The following is a 25,130-nucleotide window of genomic DNA, read 5'->3' on the forward strand; positions in this document are numbered from 1 at the left end:
CTCTCTCTCACTCACTCGTAGACTCCCGCCTCTCTCTCTCACTCGTAGACTCCCGCCTCTCACTCACTCGTAGACTCGTACCTCTCACTCATTCGCAGACTCCTACCTCTCTTTCTCTCACTCACACGGACTCTCCCTCCTCTCTCTCAATCACACAGGGGGACTCCCGCCTCCCTCTCTCTCTCACTCAAGGAGGCTTCCTCCTCTCTTACATAGAGACACCACCCCTCTCTCTAATAGGGTCTCCCTCCTCTCTCGCTCACAGGGAGACCCCCGCCTCTCTTTTTCCTTTTGTTGCATCTCCATCTCTTTTTGTTGCATTTCCATTTATTTTTATTTTTGCTGCATCTCTAATTAATTAGTGGCTGGATTTTAGCTAATTCTACTGATGGTTTCAACGACCCAGGCTGTGATTCTGGCATCTCTTTCAAATTTAAGTGTTGAGTAATCACTTCAGTTTCTCAACATTCCTAGTTTCAGCTGATACCGCTATTTTTAATTCACCTGCCAATTCAACTAACTTGTCTTTTCGAAGCCCTTTTTAAATAAAAAGATATATCTTCCACCTGAAAAAAAACCTTAGCAGCTTCCAGAGCCACCCTGCTACAAACCTGGTGTCTCTTTTTAAGTAATACTGTAACCCAAACAAAGAGTCATCCAGACTTGAAACGTTAGCTCCCTTTTCTCTCCACGGATGCTGTCAGACCTGTTGAGATTGTCCAGTATTTGCTGTTTTTGTTTCAGAAGCCAGCATCCGCAGTAATTTGTTTTCATCTTTGTCCAACCCGAGGTTGACTTTTCAGTGCATTGGCTGCTGACAGACTGACTACTGTGACAACAAACTGAAAAACCGTCTTTGATTGGACAAGCTGGAAATACAGCTTTTCTCAAATTTAAAACCACCAGACCCCGGATGAGTTCCATTTTGAGAAATGCTGTTCTAAACCATTTGTCTGAAGTGAGTGTCCACTGATACCAATTTATGGGCAGTTTAGTGTTATGAGCCCATGATAACTGGATTGAGATTCCCAAAACTTCTTTTTAATTACCCATACAGCCAGGAAAGATTATAATCCCATCACTGTTGGCCAAGTTTTAATGCAGGTCCAAGAGGTGAAAATTCAGTTTTTAAATTGTTGCCATTCCTCCTCCTGAGCTTCAAATAAAATAAAATAAAATCTGTGAACTCTCACATTTACTAGGTCTCGCATGTCATTGATGATTCCTTCCAAAATGGATGATAGGGTGACCATCGGGTCTGTCCGTCGCCTATGAATAGACTTGTGAGGTCTCTATTAAGGGGGAAAGAAAACAGAAGTGAACAGCTTTGCAGCATCAAGAGCTCTGATTACCAGAATAATCTTATTCATCTCTTATTCGACACAATTATCTGATCTTGACTCCAGTCTGTCAAAACAGCTTCCCAAAAATCTGATATAATGAATGTGCGGGAACTTCCTCAAACTGATCTTGCATGCTTCAAAATCTTTATCTTATTGCCAAAATCACCTATTCCCATCTCGGCAAAATTGCCTGCCTCAGTCTAGGTCTTATTACCACCGCCACACTTTTACCAGCTCTGGATTCAAAACTTTCCAACCATCACTGATGTCCTCTGCAGAAAGTAATCTCCAAACTCATTACTGCTTGACCTCCATTCTCTATGAGGTCTCTTGCTCCTTTGTCATTAACTATTTTAAAGATGCGACACAATTGCAATTTTATGTTCTAAACGATAACACGTTAACTCTGTGTACCAAGCCTCTTTCTGGGTACATTCACATTTAGTAATCTAGCGTTTCCTGCACTTCTTTTAAGATTTCTACAAATAAAGTGTGAGGAATAGCAGGATATTGCTGAAATTATACTGTAGAGTTTCTTGAACTGAAATTATACCAGTAAAACTGTTCTAAGTCTGTTGCAAGCCTTTAGTAAATTGTTCTACAGTTGGCTCAGAAATCAATAACCAGTACTTCAGGAAATAGTACATATAAAAATAATTCACATTTCTACCATCCTTCAGTCCTGAACTAATTTTCAGCTTGAAACTTTTACTGTTTCTCTCTCCACAGGTGCTTCCAGACCTTCTGAATATTTTCAGCACTTTGTTTTTATTTTAAATAAAAAGAGAGCTTACATTTAGGTAATCACAATGCACCGTTGTTCCCACTCGTCTACGGCGTTTCGGAGGAAGCTGCTGTTTGGGGAATTTGAGGACCAAGGATTTCCTGCGCACTTCATCTGCACTGAAATATCAAATGTTAGAATATTTAGAATAAGTGAATTTAAAAGTTAGGGAAAAGCTACAGATAGCGAGAGGATGCTTCAGAAACTCAGATGCACAAGTCAGAAGTGGCAATGCACAATGGCACTGTGAAAATGATAGATTCATGGATATTTAACAATGAATCCCCGGCGGCATCTATAAACGGCTTCCAGCCTTGGCAAACCCATCCACTGATGCTCTCAAGGCAAACTTCATTTTTTCCAGCCTAAGGAACTCCACCAGGTCGCTCACCCACACTCCCGGCTTCAGTGAGCCCGAATTCCTCCACTCCAACAAAATCCGTCTTTAGGCTACCAGGGAGGCAAAGGTCAAAACGTCGGCCTCTCTCGTCCCCTGGACTCCCAGGTCTTCTGACACACCAAATATTGCCACTTCTGGACTCGGGGCCACCTTCACCTTGAGCACTTCAGACATTACGTCTGCGTACCCCTGCCTGAACTTCTTCAGCTTCCAACATGTCCAAAACATGTGAACATGGTTCGCAGGCTCCCCATGCACCGTCCACACCTATCCTCCACCCCCTCAATGAACCTGCTCATCCTGGCGACCGTCTTATGTGCCTTATGTACTATCTTGAAATGAATAAGGCTAAGCCTGGCACATGAGGAAGATGCTTTTACCCTCTTCATAGCCTCCGCCCAAAACCCACCCCCCATTTTCCCCCCCCAACAACTCCTTCCACTTCTAACTTCTCCTACCCAGGCTCCATCCCATTCCATTAATTCCTTGTAAATCTCAGATACCTTACCCTCACCCATTCCTGCTTTCGATACCACCTTGTCCTGTAGCCCCAGGAGTGATAGGTCAGGAAAGGACGGCACCTGCTTCCTCACATAACCTGCCCACCGCACAAAAAGTCCCCAAACCGAGCGGTTTCGAGGCTGCCAGCCTCGAAATTCCACGTCCAAGCCCCCGCGGTGCACACCTATAATTCCCGCAGCTTGGTGCCCACACCAGGCACCCTCCAACCTCCGATGCTGCCCCCACTGCCCCCCCACCCTCAGAGCCGCCACCGCCACAGGGCTCGTGGAGTGCTTGGCAGGCGAGAACGGTGCTGTCCCTAAGCTTGAGCCCTTACACTAGGTTGCCTCCATCCGCTCATACCACCGCCGACCACTCCCCCACCACCCACTTCCTTACCATGGCGATATTCGCTGCCAGTAATAGTTTATTACATTTCGCAAATCCAGCCCGTCCCGTGTCCTCCCTGCAACAGCACCTTGTTTATGCATGGAGATTTCCCCGCCCACACAAAACCCGAAATCAGAGCATTAAGTTTCCTGAAGAAAGACTTTGGAATGAAGATTGGGAGGTTCTGGAAAACAAGTAAGAGCCTCGGGAGTACCGTCATTTTCACTGTCTGCACCCGCCCATCCAGTGACAACCGGAGCACGTCCCAACTCTTAGAGTCCCTCCCTCATATGTTCCATCAATCGCACCAAATTCAATTTATGTAGTTTTACCCATCCCCATGTCACCTGGATGCCCAAATACCTAAAGCTCGCCCCCACCAGTTTAAGTGGCAGCTCGCCCAACTTCCTCACCTGCCCCCTTGCCTGGATCGGGAAGACCTCACGCATCCCCATGTTTAACTTATATCCGGAAACCCAGCCAAATTCTCTAAAATATTCTTGATTCCCCCAATACCGCCCAGTGAATCCGCTATGTAAAGCAGCAGATCGTCCGCATATAGCGAGACCATGTGCTCCACACCCCACCCTGCACTAACCCTGCAATAGGCAATGCCCACATCAGGCACCAGGCATTGCCAGTGGCTCTATCGCCAAGGCAAAAAACAATGGGGAGAGTTGGCATCCCTGCCCTGTCCCACGGTGTAGTTCAAAATATCCCAAATGCACCCGATTCATTCTTGCACTCGCTACCGGTGTCCGATATGGCAACCGGACCCAGTCCACAAACCCCTGTCCGAACCCGAACCGCCCCAGCACTTCCCACAGATACTCCCATTCCACTGGCTCAAATGCCTTCTACTCACCCATCGCGACCGCCACCTCTCTGTCCTGTCCTTTCGGGCACATCATCATCACGTTTAATAACTGCCTAATATTAGTCGATGATGCCTCCCCTTTACAAACCCCACCTGATCCTCCCCAATCACCCCCGGCACACGGTCCTCAATCCGCGAGGCCAAGATCTTTGCCAGCAGTTTGGCATCGATATCGGGCGGTAGGACCCACACTGCTCCGATCCTTATCCTTCTTCAAAATCTTTGTTTCTTTTTTAAAAATAAATTTAGAGTACCCAATAATTTTTTTTTCCAATAAGGGGCAATTTAGCATGGCGAATCCACCTCCCTGGCACATCTTTTTGGGTTGTGGGGGTGAAACCCACACAGACATGGGGAGAATGTGCAAACTCCACACGGACAATGACCCAGGGCCGGGAATCGAACCCAGGTCCACAGCGCCACAGTGTCAGTGCTAACCACTGCGCCACACGCCACCCTCTCCTTCAAAATGAAGGATATCGAAGCCTATTATAATGTCAGGGGAAGTTCCCTCTTATCCCTCGCCTCATTGTATGTGCTTACCAGCAGGGGCCCCAGATCCCCAGAAAGCTTTTCCTAAATTTCCACCGGGAACCCATTCGGGCCCGGGGCCTTCCCTGCTTGCATTGCATCCATACCCTCCATTATCTCCATCAATCCAATGGGGCCCCCCTTCTACCTTGGGGAACTCCAACCCATCTTAGAATTGCCACATTCCCTCACCTGGCCGGAGGCTCCGATTCATAGAGCCTCTTATAAAATTCTTCACAAACCCTATTCACCCCCACCGGGTCCAGGTCCAGACCACCCCCCAACCCGGTCTACCTGCAAGCCCATCCAGCTTGGCATGTGGTCCGAGACCACAATCGGCGAGTATCCCAGTCGACCAACCCCGCCAGCAGGGTCTTATCCCCCACAAAGTAATTGATCTGCGAATACACCCTGTGCACATGGGAGAAGTACGCAAATTCCTTTGCCCTTGGCTTTCCAAACCTCCACTGGTCTGTCCAACCCCCTACCTCCCAACGTGCTCCTTGAACCCCTTCAACCCCTTCAACTCCTTCGCCACCGCCGATAATCTCCCCGACCATGGACTCGACCTGTCCACCCCCCCCCCCCCTCCCCCCAATGCTGCTGCATGCTCAATCCTCTTCTTCACATTATCACTTTTGTTCCTCTCATTTCTAGCTTTACTATTTCTATCTCCCCAACCATGCACCCACAATTTCATAGCATCTACTGCCACCCCCCACCCCATCTCCACTTCCACATGCATTTTAGCACTTTGTCACAACCAATTTATATTTTAGTGGCTTTATATATTCTGCTCTAGCACTATACATAAACTGTCAACTCCACGATATGCGTGCTCTCTTATCCACAGACTATAGCACATTATTCAGCTGCAGCACTATGCCAGAAAGGAGCTCTTTTTCCAAAGGTCTACTGGCAATTTCCGATCCGTCGTAACATTAAAAAAATTCCTCCATTTTTAATTTTCTGTCCCCTCTCACACAAGTTCAATTGCTGGCTGCATTGTTTGATTACAAAATAGCTTCAATGAGGGAGGCCATTTGACCCATCATATTTCATTCATCCAGAATTTAAAAAAGCAATATTCTCCCCGATTCATATAAAATGAGTTGAAGCATTTGGCCCTGTTACCTTAACTGGCAGACCTTCCATGTGGTGGTCACCTTTGCATTAAGATGTAGTTCCTGACATGTGTCCTGAATTTTCCTTGCACTAGTTTTAAACTAATCATAAAGTCCCTACTGTGCAGGAGGCCATTCTGCCCATCAAGTCTGCAACGCCCCTTCTAAATACCATCCAATCCCTGCCCTATTTCTTCAACTCCACCCTAAGAGGCCATTTATCATGGCCAATCCACCTAACAAGCACATCTTTGGACTCAACCTTTGGTCCAGCCAATAAGTATAAACTTATCTAAATTCTTTCACAGGATTCGGACATTATTCACTAGGCCAGCAGCTGTTGCCCATCTCTACAAGCCCTTGAGAAGATGGTGGCAAGCCAACATCTTGAACTGCTGCAGTCTATGTGGTGTAGGTATACACAATGTTATTACGATATGTCGCTGTCTGTTGTCTCCTTTCAAGGCTAACGTACACTATTCTCTCCTTATAACTCAATTCTTTGACATCAGGGATCTCGCTAGACTCTCCTTACCACTCGCTTTCCATGACTTGAATGTTCTCATTACACCTTAACAACCAAAAATGAATCGGGGTATGGTTGGACTTGGGAACTTTATAGTTCCAGCAGAGCATCGTTTGATATTCAACTACTCTTGTTTATTGAGCAACTTGACATGTTAATTTCTGAGTCCACTGTCAGAGTTTATATTTCTGTTGCACTTTCAGCTATTCATATCAATAATTGTAACATACATTTTTTCTTCTAAGGCCATCGTTTTAGGCCAAGGAGTGGCAAATGTAAAACAGAATGTGGAGGAATTACTTCACCCAGGGGGCTGTGAATCTGTGGAATTCTCTACCCTAGAGTGCAGATACCAGAACACTAAACAAATTTGAGGAGGTAAGATAGATTTTTAATTAGTAGCAGAATGAAGGGTTAGGGGAGCAGGCAGGAAGGTGGAGATGAGGTCACAGTGAGATCAGCCATGATTGTATTATGGCACGGTGACACAGTGGTTAGCACTGCTGCCTCAGCGTCAGAGACCTGGGCTCAATTCCAGCCTCGGGTGACTGTCTGCGTGGAGTTTGCACATTCTCCCCATGTCTGCATGGGTTTCCTTTCAGTGCTCTGGTTTCCTCCCAAAATCTAAAGATGTGGTGATAGGTGGATTGGCCATGTTAATTGCCCCTCAGTGTCAAAAGGTTAGGAGTTACTGAGATATGGGAATAGGGTGGGTATGTGGTCTAGTTAGGGTGCTTTTTCTAAGGGCTGGTGCAGACTCAATAGGCTGAATGACCTCCTTCTGCATTGAGGAGATTCTATGAAATGGCTGAGCAGGCTCGAGGGGCTGTATTGCCGACAACTGTTCATAGTTATTATGTTCTTGGGGCAGCACGGTGGCATAGTCGTTAGTGCTGCTGCTTCACTGCACCGAGATCCCATGTCCGATCCCGGCTCTGGGTCACTGTCTATGTGGAATTGGCACAGTTTGCATCGGTTTCACCCCTACAAACCAAAGATGTGCAGAGTAGGTGGATTGGCCACACTAAATTGGCCCTTAATGGAAAACATGAATTGGGTACTCTAATTTTTTTTTAAAAATAGTTATTATGTTCTTATGTTACGATATTTTGCATTGGCCTATGCTGAATTTGTTTGTCTCTTATTGGCGCTGTCTGTCTCAAAGGTGCCCCCACCCCACCCCTTCTCTCCAGTTTCACAATTTTTATTAGAGCACACAAAGTTTCTGTATCTAATCATCAATGTAGGTTCGGAATAGGTGGAAATCCAGCACTCAGCATTTTCTCTGCCTCACCTCACATTAACATAAATTACCTAAAAAGTCAGCTCCACTTTCTTATCTTTGGCAATTCTTTACTTGCACCTAAATTTTACTTACAATTCCTATGTTTTCAGCTTTTAAAATTCTTTCATGGGACTTGAGCATCACTGGCAAAAACAGTATTTGTTGTCATCCTTAACTGCCTTGGAGAAGGCGGTGAAACAGTTTCTTGAACCTTTGCAGTCCAAGTGGTGTAGTTACAGTCCTGTTAGGAAGGTTGTTCATGGATTTTGAAGGAATAGCGACAATGTTCCAATGCAGGATGGTGTGTGGCTTGGAAGAGAATTTGCAGATGGCGATGTCCCATGTATCTACTACCCTTGCCCTTCTAGGTGGTAGAGGTTTTGGGTTTGGAGTGCTGTCGAAGGAGGCTTGGCAAGCAGCTGTAGTGCATCTTGTCGAAGGTATATTATGCTGCCACTGTGCATCAGAGGTGGAGGGAATTAATGTTTCAGGTGGTGGATAGAGTGTTAATTGAGCAAATTTTGTCCTGGATAGTGTCAAACTTCTGGAATGTTGTTAGAGCAATAGAATTGGCTGCATATTCTTCAGCCTTGCTTTAAGCACTGATGTGCTGGGCTCCCCCATCATGGACAATGGAAATATTTATTTGTCCACCACCAATCACAACTGGTTGTAGCAGAACTGTAGGGCTTGATCTGATCTACTGGCTGTAGGATCGCTAGGATAATAACTGGCTGCTTCCGATATTTATCATTTTTGTAGCCCTATGTTCAGCAATAGCCTTATCTGAGGAATTATAACAGGTTTTTTTTGGGAAAATCTAAGTGTGCCAGACAGAGACAGGGTCAGACCGAGACAGTCAGACAGTCTGACGGACAGAGGCAGTCAGTCGGGCAGAACAGTAAAGAATTATCCAGAAGCCACAGTGTCCTCTTTGAAGCTGCTCGCTCAAAAAAATCAACTTCTATAAGCATTTTCTCCTGCAATACTTCATAATATCAACAACTTGTATTTCTATAGCGCTTTGAAAATAGCCAAATGGTGCCCGCCAGCCTCAGAAACCTGATCATCGTGTAATTTTTGCACGCCCAACCAAGTAATGCAGGCTGTCAGCAATACTGCCACTTTCTATTTCCTGAAGATCACCTCAGAATATCATAGGCTGTTATATCAAACCTTTACAATGTAGTACTCACAATACTCATCTGAAAATTTGGACTGGCCTGATCATTTGTATAGTTTAAACAAAAGGCACACACAATAGACACAGATTATTTGTGACAATGTGCCTACAAAATAACTAAAAACATTCAATTTCCTACTTCCATGTTCACAACACCGTTGATCAGATTTTGCTCCAATTTTTCAATATAGCTCCCCATTGTTCTTATTACTAACTCCTTGGAAAGGTTAACTGTGCAGAATCCCTTTTTTGCCTGCATGACTAACCACAATTTCTTACTTACCTCTCAATCAGCTGTTTGCCCAACACAATTTTGGTTCCTTCCACTTTGATAAGTTCTTCGTTGTCATTGGGTATAACAGTCTTTTCAAGTTCCTCTTCCTGTTCCTCTGTCATCGCAACTGGGTTACTTGGTGGAGCATTTGTTTGGTAATACAGAGGACAAAACTTATTGGTTCTCATGTGGCCAATGGCACCACAAGCACCACATTTTAGCTGTAGGTAGAGAAAAGAAAGGAGGCTTTGAGTTCTTCCCAGAAGTTACAGTTTCAAGACACTCTTTTTTTAACTCCACTGACTAGCTAAAGACAAACCACCCAGTACAGATTAACAATAAATCCCAAAAATCCTGAATAAGTGGGACTACGCCATGATATCATTATTCCATCCTTTCACATTGCTAGCCCCCCCCCCCCCCCCCCCAAAACCTTCCCCCCTACACACATTGCTCAGACGATTTTTGGGGCCCCTTCTACTTGGATGTAAAGGTAATTTTCTCACTGAAAGTAAACAAGTCTAGCAGTTGCAATAAAACTTTGAATAGCTTTCATCTGAAGTTAGTCTGATAAACTAGATCATCAATTAATAACTCCGGTCGCATGGCAAAAAAACTTAAACAAGAGACAAGGGTACAATAAATAAATAAATAATTGTAATTTGAGTTTTGAAGTTACAAATGAAACTGAATAAATCAATGCTTGCTCAGATTACCTTCAGGTCTGGCCTTTCTTTGACCTTTTTGGGTTTTTTCTCTGGTGGTCCTTTCAATTTCTCCTTTTCCTGATTCCGTTTGAGTCGCCGAAGTTGCTCCTGAATTCTTCGTCGTTCTCGTCGCATTTCCTCACGATGTTGCTCATCAAATAGAGCAAATTTGCGACTATGAAAGACAGACACAGAATGTAAGGGCGAGGTATAAGAACAATCCCCCCCCCCCCCCAGCTTCCAGCTTATTTTGGTCTTTACCAACACCGACTCGATCATCATTTGATGGTTATTCATTCTTCAATCAAATAATGAATGTGATTATACATCTTTGAAAACTTCACCCAATTTTGAATTTCCCAAGCAAGACAGGTAACTGTCTATTCCTTATACCGTGCATTTATCTGTACTAAATTTTGTCTGCCACAGATTTACTGAGATTTTGCTAAAGTCCTTTTGTCAGTCAAATACTTCTACCATTGGCATTTTGTTCATGTCAAGAACAACTTGCATTTATATGAGGGTAAACTGGCAAGAAACATAAACATAGACTAAAAGACAAAGATTAGGAAAAGTAAATGTGGGTCCATTATAAGCAGAGTCAGAAAAATTTATGATAAGAAAATGGCAGATAAACTAAAAAAGATATTGTGTCTGTCTGCAGGATATTAATGTTAGTAAAATAAAAAGAGAAATGAATGAACTAATGTAGATAAACCTCATGGACCAAATCTACATCCCAGAGTGTTGGAAGAAGTGGCTGCGAAGATAGTAGATGCATTGGTGATCACTGTTCAAAATTTTATAGGCTCTGGAATGGTTCCTGCAGATTGCACGGTTCCACTATTATTCCTCTATTTAAGAAAGGAGAGGGAACAGGAAGCAGTTAGCCTAACATCAGTCATAGGGAAGATGCTGGGATTTATAATAAAGGGTGTGATAACAGGATACTATGGAAATAAAGGTAGGGTTCAGCAGAGTTGACATGAATTTATGAAAGGGAAATTATGTTCAACAAATCTGGAGTTTTTCTAGAAGAGATTAGGGGGAACGTATATTTAGATTTTCAGAAACATTAGATAAGGTCCCACACAAATGATCAGTAAACAAAATCTGAGCACATGGGATTGGGGGCGGGAATATGCTGGCATGGATTGAGAACTAGCTAATAGAAAGGAAACAGAGTAGGAATAAATAGGCAATGTTCAGGGTAGCGGGCTTTGACTTGTATACCACAAGGATCAGAGCTTAGGCCCCAGCTATTCACAATCTATGCCAATGTATGTGGGGTTTAATGTATTATTTCCAAGTTTGCATATGACACAAAACTTGGTGGAAGTGCAAGTTGAGAAGACTATGCATAGACATTTCAAGAGTATTTGGAGAGGTGGCACAAAATTGGCAGATGGAATACAATGTGGAGAAATGCGAGGTTATCCACTTTGGCAGAATAAACAAAAATAGAGTATTTCTTAAATGGCGAGAGGCTGGCAAGTGTTGAACTTCAAAAGGGCATTAGGTGTCCTTGTTCATGAGTCATTGAAACTTCCAGCAATTAGCTTTAGTATGTCCAGTCAAACATGCAGGTACAATAAGCAATTACGGAGGCAAATGGTAGGGTGACCTTTATTACAAGAAGATTTGAGTATAGGAATAAAGATGTCTTTTTTGAAAATTTAGAGTACCCAATTCTTTTCATTCCAATTAAGGGGCAATTTAGCGTGACCAATTCACCTACCCTGCACATCTTTTTAAGTTGTGGGGGTGAGGCCAACACAGACATGGGAGGAATGTGCAAACTCCACACGGACAATGACCTGGGGCCGGGACTGAACCCGGGTCCTTGGCGCCATGGGTCAGCAGTGCTAAACAGTGCGCCGCCGTGCTGCCCCAGGAGTAAAGATGTCTAACTGCAATTATACAGAACCTAGGTGAGACTATAGCTGGAATAGTGCAAGCAGTTTTAGTCTCCTTACCTAATGAAAGATAGACTTGCCATGGAGTAAGTGCAACAAACTAATTGTTCATATGACAAGTTCTTCATTCCCAGGATCTATCTTCTTAACCTCCTCTGGACCCTCTCCAAGGCCACCACATTCTTCTTTCAATATGGGGCCCAAAACCACTCACAATATCCCGAATGGGGTCTGAACAGAGCCGTATACAGCCACAGAAGTATATCCCTGCTCTTGTATTCTAGCCCTCTCGATATGAATGCTAACACTGCATTTGTCTTCCTAATTAACTGCCAATTGAACCTGTATGTTAAGCTAAAGAGAATCGTGAACAAGGACTTTGTGCTTCTGATTTCCCAAGCCTTTTCCTATTTAGAAAATAGTCTATGCCTCCATTCTTCCTATCAAAATGCATAATCTCACACTTTTTTTACATTGTATTCCACCTGCCACTTCTTTGCCCACTCTCCTAGCTTGTCCAAGTCCTTCTGTAGCCTCTCTGCTTCTTCAACGCTACCCGTCCCTCTACATCTATTTGTATCATCTGCAAACTTAGCAACATTGCCCTCAGTTCCTTCTTCCACATCGTTAATGTATATCATGAATAGTTGTGATCCCAACTATTGTGGAACACCACTGGTGTTCATCACTGGCTGCCATCCTGAAGAAGACCCCTTTATCCCCAATCTCTACGTTCTGCCAGTCAGCCAAACCTCTTTCTACTCCAGCACCTTGCACCTAACACCATGGGCAGCCTTTTATCAGCCTCCTGTACGGCATCTTGTGAAAGGCCTTCTGAAATCCAAATAGATCACGTGCACTCAGGCTGGAAGGTAAAAGAGGTGGGGGAGATGCAATACGGGTTAGAGAAGATATTACAGCTATACATAGTACAGAGGAAGGACACCTTGGAAGAATCGAGTAATGAGGCACTGTAAGGAGAACTCCGAAAGAAGGGAGCAGTCACTATGATGGGGTGTACCTCAAGCCTCCCAACAGCCCACGGGAAGTTGAAGAACAGATACGTAAGCAGATTCTGGATAGATGTAGAAATAATAGGGTTGTTGTTGTGGGAGACTTTAATTTTCCTCATATTGACCCCTTAGGTCTAGGGGTCTGGATGGTGAGGAATTTGTTAAGTGTGTCCAAGAATAGGACCTGTGAGAGTGGGAGGCGGTATTTGCACTATGTTAATATTTTCTTTGTTATGCACATGGTTGATTTTGTTGCTGTTACAATGCCAAAGAAATACCTCAATAAAATGTTTATTAAAAATAGTGTGTCCAAGAAGGTTTTTTGGAACAATATGTGGATAGCCCGACTAAGAGGGGGGGCTATATTGGACCTCGTACTAGGGAACAAACCCGGCCAGGTCATCAAAGTTGCAGTGGGAGAACATGTGGCGAACAGTGACGACAATTCCATAAGCTTTTGGATACTTATGGAATAGGAAAGTGTTGTCCTAGGGTTAAGGTGCTAAATTGGGGAAAGCTAACTACAACCAGATTAGGCAGGATTTGGAAGCTGTTGTTTGGGAGAGACAGTTTGAGGGTAAATCCCAATTTGGCATGCAGGTGTCTTTCAAGGAGCAGTTGATGGGAGTGCAGGACAGGCATGTGCCAGTAAAAAGGAAGGAGAGGAAAGGCAAGATTCAGGAACCATGGATGACCAGGGAAATTGAGAATCTTGTCAAAAAGAAAAAAGATGCATTTGTAAGGTACAGGCAACTTAAAACAGATGAAGCACTTGAGGAATACAAGAAAAGTAGAAAAGAGCTCAAGCAGGGAGTTACGGAGGCAAAAATGGATCACGAAATGTCCTTGTCAGACAGGAATATGGAGAATCCAAGACATTTTATATGTATATTAGGAACAAGAGCGTCGCTAGAGAAAGAGTTGGTCCACTTAAGACAAAGGAGGGAAACTATGTGTAGAACCAGAGGAAGTAGGTGAGGTCGTTAATGAGTATTTTGCATCGGTATTCACAAAAGAGGGGGAAATGTTGATTAATGGTGTCTCAGAGGGATGTGTAAACACTTTAGAACAGAGGGAGGAAGTGTTGGGTCTATTAAGGTAGACAAATCCCCAGAGCCAGATGTCATCTATCCCAGATTACTGAGGGAGACAAGAAATGAAATCGCTGGGCCTCTGACAGAAATCTTTGTGTCCCCAATGGCCACAGGTGAGATCCTAGAGGATTGGAGGATAGCCAATGTTGTACCATTATTTAAGAAGTGTTGCAAGGATAATCCGGGTAATTATAGGCCAGTGAGCTTGACGTCAGTGATAGTGAAATTGTTGGAAAAGATTCTCAAGAGATAGGATCAATGCACATTTGGAAGTGAATGGTCTTATTAACGACAGACAGCATGGTTTTGTACAAGGGAGACCATGTCTCACAAATTTAATTTAATTTTTTTTAGGCGGTGACAAAAATGATTGTCAAGGGAACGGCTGTGGATGTTGTCTACATGGACTTTAGTAAAGCATTTGATAAGGTCCCTTATGGCAGGCTAGTGCAAAAGATTAAATCACATGGGGTCAGGGTGAATTAGTGGGGTGAATTCAGAACTGGCTTGGCCATAGAAGACAGAGGGTAGCATTGGAAGGGTGTTTTTCCGAATGGAGGTCTATAACTAGTGGTGTTCTGCAGGGATCTGCTCTGAGGTCTCTGCTCTTTCTAATATATATAAATGACTTGGAAGAAAAAGTTGCGGGTCTGATTAGCAAGTTTGTGTATGATTCTAAGATTGCAGGAGTTGCGGATAGTGATGAAGATTGTCAGAGAATATAACAGGATATAGATAGGTTGCAAAATTGGGCAGAGAAATGGCAGATGGAATTTAACCTGGACAAATGCGAGGTGATGCATTTTGGTAGATCCAATTCAGCTGGGAGCTATAAAATAAATCAGAGCATCGAGACACAGAGAGATCTGTGCAAGTCCACAGATCCTTAAAAGTGGCAGCACAGGTGGAAATAGTGGTAAAGAAAGCATATGGCATGCTTGCCTTCATAGGACGGGATGTAGAATATAAAAACTCGAAAATTATTTTAGTTACATAGAATATTGGTTAGGCCACATTTGGAATACTGTATCCAAATCTGGTCACCGCACTACCAGAAGGATGTGGAGGCTTTGGAGTGCGTACAGGAAAGGTTTACCAGGATGTTGCCTAATATGGAGGGTGTTTGCTATGAGGACAGATTGAATAAACTAGGATTGTTCTCCCTAGAGAGACAGTGGCTGAGAGGCAACCTGATAGAAGTTCAGAAAATTTTTTTTTTTTTTTTAAATAATTTTTATTGAAAGAGTTTTTCCATACAAACATTTACCCCTACTAATTTTTAAATTATTTACAACACAATCCCTCTAGGCAAATATCCCTCCCTCGCCCGCCCTCTCGCGCGCACCAGTCCTCTTCCCCCCACCCCCCCCCCAAGCACCAACTTAACCAACAAGGCAGCCTACAGTTTCAGACATGAGCAGCGAGCAGACTTGCCCGCGTTACAGTCGTGCATGTCCCCCCACGACCCTTGCTGCCCCCCCCTCCCCCCCCCCCCCCCCCCCCCCCCCCCTGGGCTGCCGCTGCCACGACCCCGAACGTCTATCTCTGATCTAAAAAGTCAAGGAAAGGTTGCCACCGCCTGGAGAATCCCTGTACCGACCCTCTCAGGGCAAATTTGATCCTTTCTAGCTGAATATAGCTAGCCATATCATTAATCCAAGTTTCAACGCTTGGAGGCCTCGCGTCCTTCCATTGAATTAATATCCTTCGTCGAGCCACTAGGGACGCAAAGGCCAGTATTCCGGCCTCCCTAGCCTCCTGTACCCCCGGTTCTACCCCGACCCCAAAGATCGCAAGCCCCCATCCTGGTTTGACCCTGGACCCCACCACCTTCGACACCGTCCTTGCCACCCCCTTCCAGAACCCTTCCAGCACCGGACATGCCCAGAACATGTGCACATGGTTCGCTGGGCTTCCCAGACATCTGACACACCTGTCCTCACCCCCAAAGAACCGGCTCATCCTTGTCCCCGTCATGTGAGCTCTATGCAGCACCTTAAATTGAATGAGGCTCAGCCTCGCACACGAGGAGGAAGAATTGACCTTCTCCAGTGCATCCGCCCACGTCCCGTCTTCTATCTGCTCTCCCAGCTCACCTTCCCACTTGGCTTTCAGCTCCTCCCCTGATGCTTCTTCCGCCTCCTGCATTATCTTGTAGATGTCTGATATCTTCCCCCCTCCGACCCAGACCCCCGAGAGCACCCTATCACTCGCCCCCTTACTGGGGAGCAGGGGGAACCCCTCCACCTGCCGCCTAGCAAATGCCTTCACTTGTAAATATCTGAACATGTTTCCCGGGGGGAGCTCAAACTTCTCCTCCAGCCCTCCCAGGCTCGCAAACCTCCCCTCTATAAACAGGTCCTTCAGCTGCCGTATGCCCACCCTGTACCAGCTCTGAAATCCCCCGTCGATGTTCCCCGGGATGAATCTATGGTTCCCTCTTATTGGCGCCGCCAACAGACCTCCCATTTCCCCCCTGTGTCGCCTCCACTGTCCCCATATCTTGAGGGTGGCCGCCACCACCGGGCTCGTGGTGTACCTCGTGGGGGGGAGCGGCCATGGTGCCGTTACTAGGGCCCCCAGGCTTGTGTTGCCACAGGACGCCCTCTCCATTCGTTTCCAAGCTGCCCCCTCCCCTTCCATCATCCACTTGCGCACCATTGACACATTTGCCGCCCAGTAATACCCCGAGAGATTGGGTAGTGCCAGCCCTCCACTGTCCCTACTCCGCTCCAAAAAGACCCTCCTCACCCTTGGGGTGCCGTGCGCCCACACGTAGCTCATGATGCTACTCGTCACCTTTTTGAAGAAGGCCCTAGGGAGGAAGATGGGCAAGCACTGAAATAAAAACAAGAACCTTGGGAGGACCGTCATTTTGATTGACTGCACCCTCCCCGCCAGCGACAACGGTACCATGTCCCACCTCTTAAATTCCTCCTCCATCTGTTCCACCAGCCTGGAAAAGTTCAACTTGTGGAGGGTCCCCCAGTTCCTTGCCACCTGCACCCCTAAGTACCTAAAGCTCTTTCCTGCTCGCTTGAAGGGGAGTCTCCCAATACCCTCTCCCTGGTCCCCCGGGTGTATCACAAAAACCTCGCTTTTGCCCAAATTTAGTTTGTACCCCGAAAAGTCCCCAAACTCTGCTAATAGTTCCATTATCTCCGGCATTCCCCCTTCTGGGTCTGCCACGTACAGCAGTAGATCATCCGCATACAGCGATACTCGATGTTCCTCCCCTCCCCTAGTCAGTCCTCTCCACCCCCCTGAACCCCTCAGTGCCATCGCCAACGGTTCAATCGCCAGTGCGAAAAGTAGGGGGGATAGGGGACATCCCTGCCTGGTCCCTCGGTGGAGCCCGAAATACTCCGACCTCCTCCCGTTTGTCACTACACTCGCCGTCGGGGCCGAGTAGAGCAACTTCACCCACTTAATAAACCCTTCCCCAAACCCAAACCGTTCCAACGTCTCCCACAGGTACTCCCACTCCACCCTATCGAATGCCTTCTCCGCGTCCAGCGCTACCACTATCTCAGCCTCCCCCTCCACTGCCGGCATCATAATTACATTCAGCAATCTCCGCACGTTCGTGTTGAGCTGCCGCCCCTTCACGAACCCCGTCTGGTCCTCATGGATTACCCCTGGCACACAATCCTCTATTCTAGCTGCCAGGATCTTTGCCAGCAACTTGGCATCCACGTTCAGAAGCGAGATAGGCCTGTAGGACCCGCACTGCACGGGGTCTTTATCCCGCTTCAATATCAGGGAGATCAGAGCCTGCGACATTGTCGGGGGCAAAACCCCCCCCTCTCGCGCCTCATTAAAGGCTCGTACCAGTACCGGTCCCACCAAGTCCACATTTTTCTTGTAGAATTCCACCGGGAACCCATCTGGCCCCGGCGCCTTCCCCGCTTGCATCTGACCTATTCCCTTGACTAGCTCCTCTAGCCCTATTGGCGCCCCCAGCCCTTCTACCAGCCCCTCCTGGACCCTTGGGAACCTCAATTTGTTTAGGAAGTCCTCCATTCCCCCTCTCCTCGTCGGCGGCTCAGACCGATACAACTCCTTGTAAAAATCCCTGAAGACCCCATTCACTTCTTGCCCCTTCTGCACTACCTTCCCGCCCCTCTCCTTCACTCCCCCAATCTCCCTAGCCGCATCTCGTTTGCGAAGCTGGTGTGCCAGCATCCTGCTCGCCTTTTCCCCATACTCATAGACCGCGCCCTGTGCCCTTCTCCACTGCGTCTCTGCCTTCCTGGTGGTCAGCAGGTCGAACTTGACCTGCAGGCTGCGCCGTTCTCCCAGCAGCCCCTCCTCTGGTGCCTCCGCATATCTCCTATCCACTTCCAATAGCTCCCCCACCAGCCTCTCCCTCTCCTGCCTCTCCTTTCTTTCTCTGTGTGCCCTTATGGAGATCAGCTCTCCCCTGATCACTGCCTTCAGGGCCTCCCAGACCATCCCCACCTGCACCTCACCCGTGTCATTCAAGTCCAGATAGCTCTCAATGCTCTTCCGGACCCTTTTACACACCTCGTCGTCCGCTAACAGCCCCACATCCAGCCGCCACAGCGGGCGCTGGTCCCGCGCCTCCCCCATTTCCACATCCACCCAATGTGGTGCATGATCAGAGATCGCAATGGCCGAGTACTCAGCTTCCCGTACCCTCGGGATCAGCCCCCTGCTCAACACGAAGAAATCGATTCTGGAGTACACTCTATGGACGTGGGAGAAAAAGGAATACTCCCTCGCCCTCGGCCTACCAAACCTCCATGGGTCTACTCCTCCCATCTGCTCCATGTACCCCCTCAGCACTTCTGCCGCTGCCGGCCTCCTATTGGTCCTTGAGCTCGATCTGTCTAGCCCGGGGTCCAGCACTGTGTTAAAGTCCCCCCCCATGATCAAGCCCCCTGCCTCCAGTCCCGGAATGAGGCCCAATAGGCGCCTCATAAAACCCGCGTCATCCCAGTTCGGGGCATATACGTTGACCATCACCACTTTCTCCCCCTGCAGCTTACCCTTCACCATCACATACCTACCCTCCTTATCCGCCACCACCTCCTCCGCCACGAACGACACCCTCTTTCCCACCAGAATCACCACCCCCCGGTTCTTTGCGTCCAATCCAGAGTGGAACACCTGTCCCACCCACCCCCTTCTCAGGCGAACCTGGTCCACTACCTTCAAATGGGTCTCCTGTAACATTGCTACATCAGCCTTCAGTCCCTTCAGGTGTGAGAATACCCTTGATCTCTTGACCGGCCCATTCAGCCCCCTCACGTTCCAAGTGATCAGCCGGGTCGCGGGACGACCCGCCCCCTTCCCCTGCCGATTAGCCATGTCCTGTTCCCTGCCCGCCCCGGGTCGACCCTCCCCTCCCCTTCTGACCCGCTCCCCATGGCGATGGCCCCCTCCCCCCACCTCTCCAGTCCTCCACTTCCCGTTTCTGGTCTTTCCAGCAGCAACCCCCCCCCCCCCCCCCCCCCCCCCCCGGCAGCATCCCGGTAAATCTCCTCTGAACCCTCTCCAAAGCATCCACATCTGCCTATAATGAGGCGACCAGAAATGGACACAATATTCCAAGTGTGGTCTAACTAGAGTTTTATAAAGCTGCAGCAAAACCTTGCGGCTCTTTAAACTCAATCCCCCTGTTAATGAAAGCCAACACACCATACGCCTTCTTAACAACCCTATCAACCTGGGTGGCAACTTTGAGGGATCTATGTACGTGGACCCCCCTCCTCCCTCCCTCTCCCTCCCCCCCCTCCCTCCCTCCCCCCCCCCCTTCCCCCCCTCCTCCCCCCCCTCCCTCCCCCCCCCCTCCTCCCCCCCCCCCCCTCCCCCCCTCCCTCCCCCCTCCCCCTCCCCCCCCCTTCCCCCCCTCCCCCCCTCCCTCCCCCCTCCCCCTCCCCCCCCTTCCCCCCCTCCTCCTCCCCCCCTTCCCCCCTCCTCCTCCCCCCCTCCCTCCCCCTCCCCCCCTCCTCCCTCCCCCCCCCTTCCCCCCCCCCCTCCTCCCTCCCCCCCCCCTTCCCCCCCCCCCTCCTCCCTCCCCCCCCTTCCTCCCCCCCTCCTCCCCCCCCCCTTCCCCCCCCCCCTCCCCCCCCTTCCCCCTCTCCCCCCCTCCTCTCCCCCCCTCCCCCCCCCCTCCCCCCCCCCTCCTCTCCCTCCCCCCCAGGCTAGGACCCCTCCTAGCCGCGATGTACCCTCCATCGTACTCCCGTAAGTCAGCTGGTTTACGCTGACCCGGCTGCTCCTGCCACACTCCGACTCCCCCGGCTCGGGGGGGGGGGGCCTCCCCCCCCTTGCCACTCCTCCCTGGCCCCGCTCCAACGCGGGAAAGGTCGCCATTGCTAGCCACGCCCCGCACTCCTCCCCTCCCCCCTCCTCTGCCCCGCGCGCGGGAAAACAGAGGAAAGCCCGCGCTTTCGCCCTGCCACACCCCACCCCGCCATCTTCAGTTCCACCACCGTCCCCGTCCATGCCTGTAAAGAACCCCCCCTAGGAGCCCATATCCCCGATCTGCTCTCCCCCCCGTCCCGTCTCCCCAACTTAACATTATAAATAACAGATAGATAACAAATAACAATGTACTTAACAGTCGCCCTCTACCAAACAGTATAAATAACCATAAATAACCATGAATAACCACAATAACAATAACTAAGGGAAGTTGGCAAAGGGGGGAAAAAACATCAGAAGAAAAACCCAAAGCAAGAGTTCAAGATCCAAACAAGGAAAGAAGAAAAAAAAAGGAAACCGTTCCAATAAGAGTTACCCAGTACCGACCCAGCCGAAAAAAAAACTGCTTGTTCAGCTGAAAGTACCCGAGCGGCTACGGCCGCCAAGTATCCCCTGGGTCTAATTCGAGTCCAGTTTCTCTTCCTGTACAAAGGCCCACGCCTCCTCTGGGGACTCAAAATAGTGGTGTTGGTTTCTGTAGGTGACCCACAAGCGCGCTGGCTGCAGCATTCCGAACCTGATCCGTTTTGCATGTAGCACCGCCTTCGTCCGGTTGTACCGGGCCCGCCGCTTAGCCACCTCCGCACTCCAGTCCTGGTAGACCCTCACCGTCGAATTCTCCCACTTGCTGCTCCTTTCCCTCTTGGCCCACTCCAGCACTCTCTCACGATCGCTGAGTCGCTGGAACCGCACCAGCACCACCCTCGGGGGCTCATTTACTCTTGGCTTCCTAGCCATGACCCTGTAGGCCTCTTCCAGCTCCAGGGGCGAAGGGATGGCCCCTGCCCCCATCAGGGAGCTCAGCATTTCTGCTACGTATCCCGGGAGGTCTGACCCCTCCAGGCCTTCTGCCAGGCCCAAGATCCTCAGGTTCTTCCGCCTCATTCGGGTATCCAGCTCCTCAAAACGGCTCTGCCATTTCAGGTGGAGTGCCTCGTGCACCTCTACCTTTCCCACGAGGACCGTGGCCTCCTCCTCCCTCACAGTCATCTCCTGCTGCAGCTCCCGAATCGACGCCTCTTGGGTCGCCTGGGCTCCCATCAGCCTGGTGGTCGTCGCATTCATTGACTCCAAGAGCTCCATTTTCAGCTCCGTAAAGAAGCGCAGGAGAGCGGCCTGCTGCTCCTCCGCCCATTTCCTCCATTCCTCGGGTGCGCCACCGGCCGCCATTTTGGTCTTCTTCCCCCGCTTTTTTTGGGGAGCTGCTGTTGCTTTCTTTACCACCCCACTCCGGGTACCGACCATAAAGTTGGTCTGGTTCTCCTCAGGGAGCCTTCCCCCACCGGGGTTTGTCCTTACAGCGCCGTTGGGGCCCTCCAATCGGCCCGAAAACACCTTTGTAGCAGGAGCCGCCAAACGTGCGACTTAGCTGGTCATAGCCGCAACCGGAAGTGAGTTCAGAAAATTATTAAGGTATAGATAGGGTGAACAATTTGTTGTAAAATATTTTTATTCTCCATTTTTCTTCAGAATTTACACCCCACCAAAAAGCAGTAAACGGTAACAAAAACCAAGTCAATCCCCTTATCAACAACAACGATCCCATCCTCCCACCACCCCAAGCAACGGCCCACCTGACAATATAAGCATCAAATAAAACAAAACCTCCCACGGTGGGAAAAACAAAGGAAAAAAGAAAAAGGAATCAGGAATCGCCTATGGTCACCATTGACCTATAGAGTCCACCCCTCCCCCTTAACATTCAATGCCATCCAATCCCCGAAAGAGCACCGTAAATGACACTCATGAATTGTAAACACCCCCCTCCCCGACTCCTCCCTTCCATTTCCTCATATAAAACTTCTCCCACCAACCTCTGTTCCTTCCCCCCAACTTTCCACCCCGCTAGACTCATTGGAGCATGTTCTGCCTGGTTCCGATGGCCGCAGCCCCGTCCCCCATCTCACTCCCGTTCACTGGCCGGCTTAAACCGGCCAGCGAGGAGGCCCCTGGCCGGGTCTCTTTCCCCCTTGCCTGGTCCCAGGAAAACCAAGAAATCCCCTTCAGCACACAAACCCCGCATACACACCCAAGCCCCAAAGCCCCATCATTGCAAATGAAAGCCCCATCTCTTCCCTTGTCCAAATATATACGTTGGCTCATTTAGCACATACACCAGCATGCAGTGAAAAAATACAGTTACACGAGGCTACATCGGTACATGACCATTTCTCAATTCTGCCACAATCAGATAGGGTGAACAGTTGGAGGCTTTTTCCCAGGGCAAAAATGACAATTACCAGGAGGCACAAGTTCAAGGTGAGGAAGGAAAGGTTCAGCGGAGATGTGCGGGGAAAGTTTTTTTTTTTTTACACAGAGGTGGTGGCGGCCTGGAATGCACTGCCAAGTGAGGTGGTTGAAATAAATACATTAGCGACCTTTAAGACTTATCTGGATAGGCACATGAACAGAAGGATGCAGGCAGTTGGTCTAGATATGACACGTGATCAGCGCAGCCATGGAGGGCTGAAGGGCCTATTCCTGTGCTGTATTGTTCTTTGTTCTTTATCTCATTCATGTGAAAAATGAAATGAAATGAAAATTGCTTATTGTCACGAGGAGGCCTCAATGAAGTTACTTTGAAAAGCCCCTAGTCACCACATTCCGGTGCCTGTTCGGGGAGGCTAGTACGGGAATTGAACCGTGCTGCTGGCCTGCCTTGGTCTGCTTTAAAAGCCAGCGATTTAGCCCAGTGTGCTAAACCAGCCCCTTCCTTCAACAATGCAGCACTCACTCAATACTACAGTAGTCCCCCGTTATACCGCGCTCCGCAATACCGCGGTTCGCGATATACCGCGGGGGGGTTTATGGACCCCAACTGTCAGTTGTGTCAATTTCAGCGGCCGGCTGATTGCTTCAGTGAGAGAGCAGCTTCCCTCTCTGGATCAAAGTGAGCCGGCCGCTGAAATTGACACTGCCGGCTGCTCTCTCCCTCCAATCAGAAACATTAAAACTTAAAAGTTGGATTGGAGGGAGAGAGCAGCGGGCAGTGTCAATTTCAGCGGCCGCCTCACTTTGATCCGGAGAGGGAAGCTGCTCTCACTGAAACAATCAGCCGGCCGCTGAATTTGACACTGCCGAGGGGGGGCGGGTGTTGGGGGGGGGGGGGGGGGAGAGAAGAGGGGGGGCGGGTGTTGGGGGAGGGGGAGAAGAGGGGGGGCGGGTGTTGGGGGGGGGGGAGAAGGGGGGGGGCGGGTGTTGGGGGGGGGGAGAAGAGGGGGGGGCGGGTGTTGGGGGGGGGAGAGGAGGGGGGAGGGTGTGGGGGAGACCCCCCTGTGGGTGTGGGGGAGACCCCCCTGGGGGTGTGGGGGAGAGAGGGTGGACCTGCGGGTGTTGGGGGAGAGAGGAGGGCCCTGCGGGTGTTGGGGGAGAGAGGGGGGCCCTGCGGGTGTTGGGGGAGAGAGGGGGGCCCTGCGGGTGTTGGGGGACAGGGGAGGAGAGGGGGGGGGGAGGGAGCGAGCAGGAGGGTGTGGGGAGGGGGCGGGCCGGAGGGTGTGGGGGGACAGGGGGCGAGCTGGACGCTGTGGGGGAGAGCAGGAGGGTGTGGGGGAGAGGGAGCGAGCCGGAGGGTGTGGGGGAGAGGGGTCTTGTTGGAGGATGTGGGGGGAGAGGGGGCGAGCCGGAGGGTGTGGGGGAGAGGGGGCGAGCCGGAGGGTGTTGGGAGGGAGAGGGGGCGAGCCGGAGGTGTGGGGGGAGAGCCGGAGGGTGTGGGGGGGAGAGGGGTCTAGTTGGAGGATGTGGGGGGAGAGGGGGTGAGCCGGAGGGTGTGGGGAGGGGGCGAGCCGGAGGATGTGGGGGGAGAGGGGGCGAACCGGAGGGTGTGGGGGGAGAGGGGGCGAGCCGGAGGGTGTGGGGGGAGAGGGGGCGAGCCGGAGGGTGTGGGGGGGAGAGGGGGCGAGCCGGAGGGTGTGGGGGGAGAGGGGGCGAGCCGGAGGGTGTGGGGGGAGAGGGGGCGAGCCGGAGGGTGTTGGGGGGGAGAGGGGGCGAGTCGGAGGGTATGGGGGGGGAGAGGGGTCTAGTTGGAGGATGTGGGGGGAGAGGGGGCAAGCCGGATGAAAAAAAAAGAAATTGACACTGCCGGCTGCTCTCTCCCTCCAATCAGAAACATTAAAACTTAAAAGTTGGATTGGAGGGAGAGAGCAGTGTCAATTTCAGTGGCCGGCTGATTTCAGTGAGAGTAGCTTCCTTCTCCGGATCAAAGTGAGCCGGCCGCTGAAATTTTAATTGGATCCACGATGGGGGTTTTAAATTTATTTAAAAATCTATGCTAGCGCTTCCCATTGTGAGTCTACGGGGGTCTGACCTCTCCCCCCCGCCCCCCCATAGACTCACAATGGGAAGCGCATGCATAGATTTTTAAATAAATTTAAAACCCCCATCATGGATATCCGCGGCTCGGATACAACGCGGGTGGCTGTCTTGGACCCCAACACCCGCGTTATAAAGGGGGACTACTGTATACTTGGGTTTCAGCCAGGATTATAATATAATATAATAATCTTTATTGTCACAAGTAGGGTTACATTAATACAGCAATTAAGTTGTGAAAAGACCGTAGTCTCCGGTCCTATTCCCACAGAACAGAGAGGGAGAATTTAGTAATATCCAATTCACTTACAGCACATCTTTCAGAACTTGTGGGAGGAAACCGGAGCACCCAGAAGAAACCCACGCAGACACAGAGAGAATGTGCAGATTCCGCACAGACAGTGACCCAAGCCAGGAATCG

General features: G+C 49.4%; 1 protein-coding gene across 5 annotated transcripts in view; it reads right to left on the bottom strand.

Moving 5' to 3' along the window:
* The window catches only part of taf1 (TAF1 RNA polymerase II, TATA box binding protein (TBP)-associated factor), a 191,159-nt gene that overhangs the window by 63,144 nt on the left and 102,885 nt on the right, over nt 1-25,130 (bottom strand). For all 5 annotated transcript variants that reach the window (XM_038776265.1, XM_038776262.1, XM_038776266.1 and 2 more), the window contains 4 exons: nt 9,935-10,100; nt 9,228-9,439; nt 2,138-2,246; nt 1,194-1,292 (listed from right to left, as the gene is read on the bottom strand). In XM_038776265.1, the coding sequence (XP_038632193.1) occupies nt 1,194-1,292; nt 2,138-2,246; nt 9,228-9,439; nt 9,935-10,100 (586 nt within the window). The remainder of the gene's footprint in view (nt 1-1,193; nt 1,293-2,137; nt 2,247-9,227; nt 9,440-9,934; nt 10,101-25,130) is intronic.

This window comes from Scyliorhinus canicula, chromosome 17, assembly GCF_902713615.1.
Source record: "Scyliorhinus canicula chromosome 17, sScyCan1.1, whole genome shotgun sequence".
In the NCBI taxonomy this organism is placed as follows: domain Eukaryota; kingdom Metazoa; phylum Chordata; class Chondrichthyes; order Carcharhiniformes; family Scyliorhinidae; genus Scyliorhinus; species Scyliorhinus canicula.